Source organism: Thalassophryne amazonica, chromosome 12 (genome assembly GCF_902500255.1).
Source record: "Thalassophryne amazonica chromosome 12, fThaAma1.1, whole genome shotgun sequence".
NCBI classification, from domain to species: domain Eukaryota; kingdom Metazoa; phylum Chordata; class Actinopteri; order Batrachoidiformes; family Batrachoididae; genus Thalassophryne; species Thalassophryne amazonica.
This window is the reverse complement of record NC_047114.1, coordinates 61,796,067-61,809,193: the sequence shown is the minus strand read 5'-3', so window position 1 is coordinate 61,809,193 and position 13,127 is coordinate 61,796,067. Positions and strand designations below refer to the sequence as shown.

The 13,127-nt window shown below is 42.3% G+C and overlaps 1 protein-coding gene across 1 annotated transcript in view; it reads right to left on the bottom strand.

Moving 5' to 3' along the window:
* The window catches only part of LOC117521254 (receptor-type tyrosine-protein phosphatase delta-like), a 188,489-nt gene that overhangs the window by 17,565 nt on the left and 157,797 nt on the right, over window positions 1-13,127 (bottom strand). Inside the window, 9 exon segments of the mRNA XM_034182585.1 lie at window positions 994-1,120; window positions 3,457-3,514; window positions 3,517-3,552; window positions 3,555-3,633; window positions 3,993-4,237; window positions 4,240-4,264; window positions 4,266-4,278; window positions 4,376-4,529; window positions 6,540-6,660. Of these exon segments, the coding sequence (XP_034038476.1) occupies window positions 994-1,120; window positions 3,457-3,514; window positions 3,517-3,552; window positions 3,555-3,633; window positions 3,993-4,237; window positions 4,240-4,264; window positions 4,266-4,278; window positions 4,376-4,529; window positions 6,540-6,660 (858 nt within the window).

Sequence of the window (13,127 nt, the reverse complement as noted above, 5' to 3'; positions counted from 1 at the left end):
GTTTTTTGTTTTGGGAGTGGGTCTTGATAAGCCTCTTTGGCTTCTACCACTCCCTTGCCCAGTATGCTCATCTGATTACTAACAGTTATATGATTATTATGGTCATGTAACGCAACATGACCAATTCATGTATTTGATGTATTCCAACTGATCCATGATCCCTGGTATGTGATAAATAGGCCTGACATCATAGTATGAGAAGCATCCCCATATCATGATGCTTGCTCCACCATGCTTCACTGTCTTCACAGTGTACTGTGACATGAATACAGTTTTTGGGATCATCTGACAAACTGCCTGTGGCCCCAAGACCCAGAGAGAATAATCTTGCTTTCATCAGTCCACCATTTCTCCTTAGGACAGTCAATGTGTTGTTTGGCCAACTGTAACCTCTTCAGCACGTTGTTTTTTTTATTTTAGCAATAGGACGTTGCAGGGGCTTCTTGTACATAGCTTGGCTTCACATAGACATCTTCTATTTTTTTTTACAGTACTCACAGATAACTTCTTTGGTCCACCCTGGAGCTGATCATTGGCTGAGTCTTTTCTGGCTGTTCTTCTATCCATTTGAATGGTGGTTTTTTTTGTTGTCTTTCATGTCTTTCTGGTTTGGTTGCAATTTTAAAGCATCTGAGATCATTTTAGCTGAGCATCTTATAATTTTCTGCACTTCTTTATAGTTTTCCCTCTTCAATCAACTTTTTTAATCAACAATTTCCCACCAGGGAATGAATTATGTCGCTGAACCAAGAAATTCTGTCCTAAACAATGTGAGCACATCCTTACTGATGCTGTACTTACCTTCTCTGTGTGTCACATCATTTAGTGTACTACTGCCTTGTGCAGTTCCCCACACATAATGTTTATTTTTCTTTTTCAGATTTTGAATTTGTCTTTCCACTACTGGAGCCAGTGAATTAATTGGGTCAGCTTTGATGTGCCATGGAGTTAGAGTTTGTTTGTAGCACTTTTTGTGTGTTTGTGCAGACATACCCGTCCCATTTCTCTCAGTTTGGTGAGCATGACTACAATAGTGGAGTTGTGTTCCCACAGCATCCTCCAGAAGTCCTCCGTGGTCTCAGCCAGTGGGCCCTGTGTGGCAATGTAGCCTCTCTGCTGCCTAAATCCCAGCACACACATACACAGTATGAAACCACATATTGCACTTCTGTCACTGTCAATGATTATATTGGGGGTTGTTGTTGTTTTGTTTTTTTTGGGGGGGGGGGGGGTGAGGACAGTCAAAACACTGTGTATCTGAATCAGCAAAACCCATTGTCCCTTCATAGTGCAGCAAATAACAGAATATTTACAGAGAATCCTTCAAATGGTGATACGAGCACCAATTTGGCAAAAGTACACCTAGATATTACTCTTTTGAAAAAACCGACGGGCCACTTGAATTTTCAGTAGGCGGCCACGTAGGGGTCAATTGAATAATTACAATAGGGGTCAAAATATAAAAATGCTCCAGTTATTATAAATTATATTATTTATAAAATTATACCACATTATTGTCTGATTGTAAAGATTCCAAAAAGGTATAGTTTGGACTATCTATGACTGAATTCTATAGCGTTATGGGGGTAAAAACAACAACATCCATCCATCCATCCATTTCTTCCGCTTTATCCGGAGTCGGGTTGCGGGGGCAGCAGCTCAAGCAAAGCCGCCCAGACCTCCTGATCCACACCACCTCCCCCAGCTCCTCCGGGGAAACCCCAAGGCATTCCCAAGCCAGCCGAGAGATGTAGTCCCTCCAGCGTGTCTGGGTCTTATTCCTCCCAATGGGACGTGCCTGGAACACCTCTCCAGCGAGGCTCCAGGGGGCATCCGGAAAAGATGCCCGAGCCACCTCAACTGACTCCTTTCGACATGGAGGAGCAGCGGCTCGACTCCGCGCTCCTCCCGAGTGACCGAGCTCCTCATCCTATCTCTAAGGGAGCGCCCAGCCCACCCTCCGGAGGAAACTCATCTCGGCCGCTTGTACTCGCGATCTCGTTCTTTCGGTCATGAGCCAAATCTCATGACCATAGGTGAGGATCGGAACGTAGATCGATTGGTAAATCGAGAGCTTTGCCCCCCTACTCAGCTCTCTCTTCACCACGACGGTCCGATACAGCGACCGCATCACTGCAGACGCTGCACCGATCCGTCTATCGATCTCACGCTCGATTCCATTCCACCGACCTGAAGAGGGCAAAGCACCTTTTTCCGAGCAAGAACCATGGCCTTGTATTTGGAGGTGTTGATTTCATCAATCAGCACCTCCAAAGGTGGAGCTGCTGAATCAGCACCTCCAAAACAACAACAATGGTGACAAAATTCAGTTTCAGTTTGTACAGGGGTCAAAAGTTTGAGTTGCTCCAATTTTGTTCGGAGGTGATGCAAATTATTGGTTGAGTTAATAGGATTTCAAAAAGGAATAGTTTGCACCATGCATCATGCTTAGTTATCACGTTACGGGGTAACATATGTCACATGTCATAGAATTCAATGGATGTCAACATTATTTGACCCTTACTTTAGAGACCAAGCATTCAACACAGTCAAAACTACTCCATTTATTAATCCAAGTAATCCAAATTGTTGCAATCAACAATTGCACTGTTTCTTTCTCTTTTTGCTCTGTATGCACCACTCTGCATTTAATCATTAGTGATCGATCTCTGCTGCCCTCCACAGCATGTCTTTTCCTGGTTCTCTCCCTCAGCCCCAACCAGTCCCAGCAGAAGACTGCCCCTCCGAGCCTGGTTCTGCTGGAGGTTTCTTCGTGTTAAAAGGGAGTTTTTCCTTCCCACTGTAGCCAAGTGCTTGCTCACAGGGGGTCGTTTTGACCGTTGGGTTTTACATAATTATTGTATGGCCTTGCCTTACAATATAAAGCGCCTTGGGGCAACTGTTTGTTGTGATTTGGCGCTATATAAAAAAAAATTGATTGATTGATTGAACAATTTGCACCATTTTTTACTAAAACTGGAGCAACTTTAACTTTTGACCCCTGTACAAACTGAAATTGACCTTTGTCACCATTCTTAAGGTCTTAAGGTCCAAACTATACCTTTTTGGAATCTTTATGATCAGACAAATAATGTGGTATAGTTTTCAATATGATTGCAGCATTTGTATATTTTAACCCCTGTGTAATTCTTCAATTGACCCCTACGTGGCCACCTATTGACAATTCAAGTGGCCCATCGGGTTTTTTTCAAAATGTCTATGGAGAATTTGTGCTGGATTTGGTGCTTGTATCACCATGTGAAGTATTGTTTAAGTTATTGCTGCACTATCACAGGGAGCGAGGCAGGTGCAGCCAACAAGAAGAACACACCGTAATGTGCACAGTAATGACAGGACGTGACAGGTGCCAGCACCCCTCTGATTCCTTTACTCATCAACCCTTCATAAGAGGACAAGGGGGTCAGGTCATATTAGCGTCACAAGAGGACAGTGTACCTGTATCCGTCTATGTAGCTGGCGTTGATGTAGTCAGAACCTTCCAGGCCTCTGATTGCTGGAGGCAGACACGAGTGGTCTCATAGGGCATGATGTGACAAGTCGGTTCTTGAATTTGTTGCAAGGCAGGTTGGCTGTGACAAACCGCGATGTGTGCGCTTTGGTGTTAGCCAGTCGCTGCATGAGGAAAAAAAAAAATGTGCATGTGCTGTGGTTATTTAAGAAATCAAAACTGATTTTGGGTGTCACAGAGAAAGACAATTTAAGCAGATTAAAGATATTTTATTCCTGTGGTACAAATCCCACAATGAAGAAACAACTGCATTAGAGTAGTTTTAGAGGCAGTTGAAAAAGGGGAAAAATACTTTGGTTACAAAACAGACTTTTCTCAAGTATTTAAAAGTAAAATCAGCAGATGTTTTGTTGATCCTAGAAAAAATATTAATGGGAAGGAATCAGGCTTCCTCAAAGCCGCTTTGAGTTCTCCTTTATGACATCAAACTGCGTGTGAGACTGTATAGCTCTGTTGAGTCTACCTTAAACTCCAGCTCCATGCCGATGATGTGCTCTCCGTTCTCCACCTTGGACAGTTTCTGCATGTACGAGTACAGACTCCTGGCTGCCACCTCCGTGTTCCCGCAGGCCACGGCCTCCAGCAGCGCCTCATGAATGAAGCTGTACTGATCCTCCGTTTGCACCATGTAGTTTCTCTGCGAGCGCATCAGTGTCACATGACCATAGATATCCACACTGCGCTCATGTCGAATGCGCTCCAGCATGCATCGATGACAATGAAGCATCCAGTGCGGACCAACGCCGGCACTGACGGGCCAAAAAAATCCAGCAAGAGGTCAGGCTGACAAGTGACAAGAAGGATTTGTTTTTCATTCTGTTTCAGAAAAGTCTTTGGTGTTTGTACCTGCAGTGAGCGATGATGGGTCCGGCGTCGGAGGGTTGCAGGCTTTTGACTCGACGGAGGAAGTTGAGGAAGGGGTGGGATACCTCAGGAACACCGTGATCCGGCAAGCTGTAAATTGGAACTGACGTACCTCTCCGGCGCTCACTGCTGCCGTCTGCCATAGACGGGGGGATATGGGGTAGATTTTATTGTTGCTTTAATGCACAGTGAATCGTGGATTCATTAGCACAAGGATCCCAAGTTGTTAAAAAAAAATTCTGTATGCTCAGTTTCTCAGAGACGTGCCACTTATACCAGCAGATATATGAACCAAGGTTAAATTCTGCAACCTGATTCTTGAATAATTCCAGTAATAATTTTTTTTTGAATTACTAAATAAATACATAGAGCACTATGTATAATATATTTCCCAACGAGGGCTAGCATTTGTCAGGGATGTGTTGGTGCTATACTGGTCAATGCTTGAATGGACTTCCTGGATGATGCTGTGATTGCTGCAGAATCAACAATAGCCGATCGCAGTGCCTGAGATGCTGAGTGAAGAATTGGAGTGCATGTGGTGAAAATGTTGAACATATAGCGACATTCACTTTCTGTATCTTGGCAGTGACTTTCATGTCATTGGGTCGTTGGCTTTTGAGAGACTCCTGGAAAGAGCTCAAGGAGTCATGAGATCATTGGACAGAGGTGTTTGGGAACGCCAATACCTTTGCAAGAGAACATCTTTAGTCCTTGTTGCTTCCTGTGTTACTGTATGGTTTGCAAGACTTGGTCACTGGCCAGTGATTTAAGGCCAGTATGTCACTGACGCGCGACTGGTGGAGTGTAGGCAGAGACACGAAATCACACAAAAACAGGTTAAACTTCCTCGATAACTTCCTCATGCGGAATCTTACTGAATTGGTCATCCCGACATGTACACGCACGCCTGCTGCTTGTCAGCTGAATGCTGTCAGGAGTGGCCTTGAAAATATGGGCACAAATCTCGAGCAATCTGTACATATACTGCGTGAGAGCCACTGACATGGCGGACAGCACACACACCTTGTGCCTTTGCGGGCACAAGGATTTTCACCCCAACAACCACTCAGAATGATGATGTCCACAACTGCATCTCATAAGTTCCATTACCATCCAGGACCCAAAGTGGTTCCAGGGCGCTGGATCTGACAATGTGTGGGATCAGCGCATGTTCCCAGGCCTAACCTAATAGAAAATTATATTCTACCTGTCCATCCATTTGTATGAGGTTCCATGGACTTTATGCCCATATGTTCTGAAGTGCTAGTTTAGATGATGATTTTGGTACAAAATTGTATTTAAGTTTCTACGTATAGCCCATAATACTTACACTTAACACTTATGAATGTGAAAATTTACTGTGGTTATGGCCAAAAACCAACAAATATCATCTTTTACTTGGATTTAAGGAACCTCAGAAGCTGAAAAGTACATTTTTAGACTTAAACAACTCCACCAAGTTTTTTATTTGAACCAGTTGAAAATGATTTCTGAAATTGACTTTCTTGTTTTGCTCTTGGGAAACTTTACCTGATATCTGCCTAAAGTTTGCCCAAGGAGGTTTTTATATCATCCATTTAAAATTTTTGTCCATGTAGTGCATGTTAAGATAGTCTCGTTGGATCCCATACATTTATTTTTCCTGTATTGACTTAATCTGCAGAAGATTTCATGCTGTTATCTGATCTATGACATGTATCCCAACCCCACATTTCACAACAAATCAACAAAAAATTTGGAGAAGTAGTGCTACAGTTAGAAGCGCAGATGGCCTAGTTTCTGCATGTAAGTAGGCCACAGAGACACGCAAGTCCAGAACGGCCTTAGATTAGCTGTGCGGCGTGAGAAACCGCTCCGCTTCCTACAGTGATCAAATCTCAGCGCCTGACGGAGGCTGGCCTGGTTTAAACACTCCATGAAGCCCAGAGTAATCTATTCTCCTCGTCCGTCCCACATGCACAACTCGCTGAGTGACAATTTTAATTTATGATTACTCCTGTTGCTACCGCTCCCTAACTGTGAACTCGGAGATCAAACATTTTTCACTGGATATGACAGTAATTTAATAAAGAAACCGACAGAGTGATGAGTAAAGGGTGGGTACTGGAGGAACAGAAGCCTTGCAGAAAAAGACTCACTTTACCTTGTGTAGGGGAAAATGTGCGGACACAGAATGTGGCAAGTTCCATAGTGTCCAGTAGGGTGACCTGGATCATCCCATAAGTCTCCGTGCCTCGGCTTGGCCAGTACTGGTCGCACTTTATCTACGTGGAAGCAAGAACATCCTTATTACTGCCACCATCGTCAGCATCACTTCTAATTCTGCTGTCAGATGGGATTAGTAGATGGAATTATACATGTAAAGCAGCATTTATATTACAAACTGTGACAGCACACAGCTCATAGGACTGTAACTTACAGAATCACTGGGACTAAAGTATTGAGCAAACTTTCAGCCAGCAGTAAAAATTTTCCATTAGGTAAAGCACAAGATACAGTGACAATAAAAAAGTATGTGAACCCTTAAACTATAGTACATCTTAATTTAGAAACAAAATCAAGTTTTCATTTTTACCCAAGGCCAATATATGGCCATCGGGTATTGCGATGACTGTGCATCCGTCTGTCTGTGCTCAGCATAACTCCAGTCCTATTACTGCCAGGGTCTTCAAATTCATAGGGAGCATTCTTGGGACACAGACCTTGGACAGGTTCAAAGATGAGTAAACTTGACCTATTCTAAGGTGTCAAAAGGTCACATTCTTTCTACACACCTTTTCATTGATTACATGCTCATATGGCTGAGGGTATTTTAGCATTGCGTTATTTCTTATTTTTTTAATTTCAGGGTTCAATATATAAAACTTTCTCAAAATAAACTCACAGTGATAACTAATGTCTACAACATGATGTAAGTAAAATAAAAATGTACATGCCAAAATGATGCATAAGCAATTGCAGCCTTTAATGTAACACAAGTAAATAATCACTTTTACAGCCATTTTTCTTCAGACAAGCCAGGGGATGATTAAGTGAACATTTCCAAGTCAATGAATATGTTTCAGAATTAATTTACATCAATTATTACAAAATACAAACAGTATGACTCTATGGTAAATCTGTATGGAAGAGGCGGTTTTCAAATAACTTGAGTGTCCGAGCACCAAGGAAACTAGTGAGGAAAGCCACCAAGACTCCCAGACAACTCTATAGAAGTTATGGGCTTCTGTGGCTGTGAAAGAAAACATTGTGCATAGTGCAAAATTTGCATTTTGCATCACCAATCTACTACCTTATTACGTATTTCATTTATGTCATGATATAAATATTAGTTTTCACAATGAAATTAGAAGTTAGTTCGTTAGAAATTTTTAGATACAGAACCCTAAAAAAAAAAAAGAAAAAGTAATTTCACAATTGAGACGCATAATGCAATACAATCTCGCTCATGGTACAGGGAGTCCCAAACAGGAAGTGCCAAATTTTGACTCCACAATGAAATAGGAAATGTCAAATGTTGAAACACTTCCTGGATCAACACTTCCCGGATTGACAATAGAGATCTCGTGGGATCTCGCGGTAATTCAGTAGCATGTTGACACTGAAAAAGGAAGTGCAAAATTTTGAGCCCACAGTGAAACAGGAAATGTCAAATGTTGAACACTTCCTGGAGCTACAGCAGAGGATATTAACCTGTTTTTCATCATGTTGTTTTTGTTATCCTCTGTAAGGTTTTTGTGTAACTTTTTGTTTGTCTCAATTTAAAATAAAGAAAATAAAATAAACAAAGAGAAAGAGGAGATCAGGAAATGCTAAATGTTGAGTTGACACTGAATCTGGGAATGCTAAAGTAAAAGGCAAGGCGCATCTTGACAGCACATGAGGTCAGTCAGTGACTAGTCATGAAGTTTTTTTTAGCCATGCTAATGCTCCCCAGAAGCATTTACTGAAATAAAGTCTGAAGGACCTAAATGAGACACTGAGGACTTTCCAGGCATGTGAGAGGCAAATAACGAAAAATGCTTAAAATGGCAGGGGTTACGAGGACTGTAGTTGTGGGGTCTGGGGGGCAAAAAAGGTCTGAAGGACCACGACAGCTCAAGGATTCACATAAATTTTCTTGTAACTGTATTTTGATATGGATGGTGACTCACTGAGTACTGGTAACTCTGAAGAGCTTCTCTTTTTGTGCCAAGAGTGTACTTCTTATGGTTGTTTTGCAGTTTGGTTCATTCATGTGTATCTTGTCCTTTTGAAATTTGTTTTTTTTTTTAAATCCAGGTTATTGTACCATTAAACAAACTGAAGATAATCTTGATGCAAATTATAACGATGGCACAGTTATGTCTGAATAATACAAAGAACAGCTGTCATGCTTGTTGGTAGAATGTCACAGCAACAGGTTGTATGTGGGCTCCATGTCAACGCGCTCACTAGTTTGAGGTTGCCGAGCATGTATCCACAAACCACATGTAACTACACCTCAACAGCACCGTTATAGCCAACTCCAGCAAATGTGACATCACTTCCTGCTTGTTGCTTTCATCAATTTTATTTTATATTATGATTTCAAAGGGATGTACAACATGTCTGAGTTGTCCAGACCTCTAGGAGGAATCATGTAGTTTGTCTATGCCTATGCTTTCTGTAATTGATTGTACAAGCAGTTTTAGTTTGAAAATCCTACATAAATGACATGTTGTATTTACTTTGATGTTGACAATTTGAATTGTCATCAAATTCTAAATACTTCATATTGCATAATGATATTCATGCAATATAAGATGTTCCTTTATTAGGTTCACAACAGGGATACGCAAGCGTAGCAAATCTCATGGGACAGACCCTGCTGTCGTATTCTTTCAATCATCTCTGTGACGTAGACTTCCCCATTACCCGGTTCCATGGCAGTCCTCCATTATTTGCAGCGGCTATACTTTTTAATCCATTTCCATGTCACACCTAATTACGTTCTTATTTTAACAACTGAGTCTGAGCCTCTTGGGTCAAATGGCATTAATGGTACTTTATATTATTTCCCTGTTGCTGGCACATCCATTAATCCCACTGTTTATTCATTCATTCATTTTCCAAACCTATTTTGGGCAAGAGATGGGGTACACCCTGGACAGTTCAACAATCTATCACAGTGACAGCACATACAGACAAACACATTCACATTCACACCTACGGTCAGTTTCAACAATGATGATTCACCAATTCATCGAAAAATGTCTGTGGAAGTGGGAGGAACCAGGAGCACCCAGAGGGAACCCACGCAAACTCAGCACAGAAAGCAATTCTGGCTCCTTCTTGCTGTGAGGTAACAGTGCCAACTACGAAGCCACTGTTTAGCAAGTTAAAAATTACAACCACTTCTACTCGTATGTGGAACTCTGACTGCAGGGTACTGATCTCTAAACCTGTAAAGTTCCTCTCTGTCCTGCTTGGACACCTTGAACATACGAGGTCTATTAGAAAAGTATCATAAAAACGATGAGAGGGGTGGACCACTCCTCTCATCGTTTTTTTCATTGTTTAGGAATGGCTCAGAGACTGCCGCTTTGCTTGATCAAAATTTTTTCAGAAACTGTGAGGGACATCAAAGTGGACACCATTCGAGAAATTCAGATGGTTTTTGGTGAAAATTTTATGGGCTTCAAAGAGATTACGAAGTGTTATTGTCGTTTTAAGGATGGCCCAGAGTGACTGGTGGTGCGCCGTGCTCTGAAGCCGCCATCGACAGGCTGAGCGACCATTTCATTTCTAAACGGATGGCTGTCTGGATCCGTGACCATCGTGTGCCATTTCTCTGGTTATCACAAGAGCTGGACATCAACCATTTTCCCGCAGATTTCACTTTTAACAAGAGATTTTGTCATGGAAAGCCGAGCGGAGGCTTCGCGCGTCACAATGGATTCGCTACTGGAGCGAGACAAAACCACCTCCGTTTTGGTCTCACAGGACAGCTTTGAGATGGCGTTCAGACAGCTGTCGGTGGTTTTTCCATCAAGTGATTATCCGAGAAATTGTGGATGTGCCTGGACATGCCAGAACATGTTCTGTGAGGCTTCATCACGGCGTTGCTTTGCGCCATGCAGCACTGCCGCTACGCGCGGAATTCCTCCGCACGTCTGTCTCAATGTGCCGAAAAAGTGCTGATCTTTTCACAATTCCTGTGCTAGCCAGATGACCTCCCGGATAAAACACAGCGTCCAGTTTGGAAATGAAGGGCACATTCCACTGTTACAGGAGTTTTTGTCATGGAAAGAGGAGCAGAGGCTTTGCGCGTCGCGGCGGTGCCGCATGGTGCAAAGCAACGCCGTGATGAAGCCTCACGAGACATGTTCTGGCATGTCCAGGCACATCCACAATTTCTCGGATAATCACTCGATGGAAAAACAACCGACAGCTCTCTGAACGCCATCTCAAAGCCGTCCTGTGAGACCAAAACGGAGGTGGTTTTGTCTCGTTCCAGTAGCAAAGCCTCCGCTCGGCTTTCCATGACAAAATCTCCTGTTAAAAGTGAAATCTGCCGGAAAATGGTTGATGTCCAGCTCTTGTGATAACCAGAGAAATTGCACACGATGGTCACGGATCCATACAGCCATCCATTTAGAAATGAAATGGTCGCTCAGACTGTCAATGGCAGCTTTGGAGCGTGGCGCACCACCAGTCACTCTGGGCCGTCCTTAAAGCGACAGTAACATTCCGTAGTCTCTTTGAAGCTCATAAAATTTTCACCAAAAACCATCTGAATTTCTCGAATGGTGTCCACTTTGATGTCCCTCACAGTTTCTGAAAAACTTTTGATCAAGCAAAGCGGCAGTCTCTGTGCCATTCCTAAACAATGAAAAAAACGACGAGAGGGGTGGACCACTCCTCACTCAAAGCCTGCTCACAGGCGAATGACGCAACCGACAGGCGTGAAAAAACTCACGCATGCGCACGAAGGTTCAAGCTTGGCTGACGCAATCACATGTGATTCAAATCCATATGGTTTTTGAAAAAAATATTAAGGTCGGATACTTTTCTAATAGACCTCGTATATGGAGACGGGGTTATACTCAGCCCAGTCTCATGCTATTAGGTCATGATCACGAAACATAGTACATTTTCCTGATGGGGTTGTCTAACCCTAACCATAATCGGTGTCGCCGACCGAACGGCCCCCCCCCTAAAAATCAGCCCGCCCTGCCTTCACTGCACATGCATATCGATAAAATCTTATCAATACTTATCCCTAACTGTGGGTCTGTGAAACACCACTGTTTGTGATCTATTATTTCATGATACCATCACCAAAATCTACTACATTTCATGAGGGTATCAGGATGTAATAGATTAGATCACTTTATGTGATGTCTGTAGCTGTATGCTAATTTATAATCCTCATAAAGACACCAGGTGTTTACAGACAGGTAGCATTTAAAAATGAGGTGGGCTTCATAGATAATTGGCAAAGCTTCTGGGGAAAACCTGGTCTTGTTAGGAGAGATGGCATCCATCCCACTTTGGATGGAGCAGCTCTCATTTCTAGAAATCTGGCCAATTTTATTAAATCCTCCAAACCGTGACTATCCAGGGTTGGGACCAGGAAGCAGAGTTGTAGTCTTACACACCTCTCTGCAGCTTCTCTCCCCCTGCCATCCCCTCATTACCCCATCCCCATAGAGACGGTGCCTGCTCCCAGACCACCAATAACCAGTAAAAATCTATTTAAGCATAAAAACTCAAAAAGAAAAAAATAATATAGCACCTTCAACTGCACCACAGACTAAAACAGTTAAATGTGGTCTATTAAACATTAGGTCTCTCTCTTCTAAGTCCCTGTTAGTAAATGATATAATAATTGATCAACATATTGATTTATTCTGCCTTACAGAAACCTGGTTACAGCAGGATGAATATGTTAGTTTAAATGAGTCAACACCACCGAGTCACACTAACTGCCAGAACGCTCGTAGCACGGGCCGAGGCGGAGGATTAGCAGCAATCTTCCATTCCAGCTTATTAATTAATCAAAAAACCCAGACAGAGCTTTAATTCATTTGAAAGCTTGACTCTTAGTCTTGTCCATCCAAATTGGAAGTCCCAAAAAAACAGTTTTATTTGTTATTATCTATCGTCCACCTGGTCGTTACTGTGAGTTTCTCTGTGAATTTTCAGACCTTTTGTCTGACTTAGTGCTTAGCTCAGATAAGATAATTATAGTGGGCGATTTTAACATCCACACAGATGCTGAGAATGACAGCCTCAACACTGCATTTAATATATTATTAGACTCAATTGGCTTTGCTCAAAATGTAAATGAGTCCACCCACCACTTTAATCATATCTTAGATCTTGTTCTGACTTATGGTATGGAAATTGAAGACTTAACAGTATTCCCTGAAAACTCCCTTCTGTCTGATCATTTCTTAATAACATTTACATTTACTCTGATGGACTACCCAGCAGTGGGGAATAAGTTTCATTACACTAGAAGTCTTTCAGAAAGCGCTGTAACTAGGTTTAAGGATATGATTCCTTCTTTATGTTCTCTAATGCCATATACCAACACAGTGCAGAGTAGCTACCTAAACTCGTCAATAGTTTGACGAGTGTGAAGTGTGAAGACAACTTTGACAATAGTGTGAAGACAACTTTGGATGCTGTAGCTCCTCTGAAAAAGAGAGCCTTAAATCAGACGTGCCTGACTCCGTGGTATAATTCACAAACTCGTAGCTTA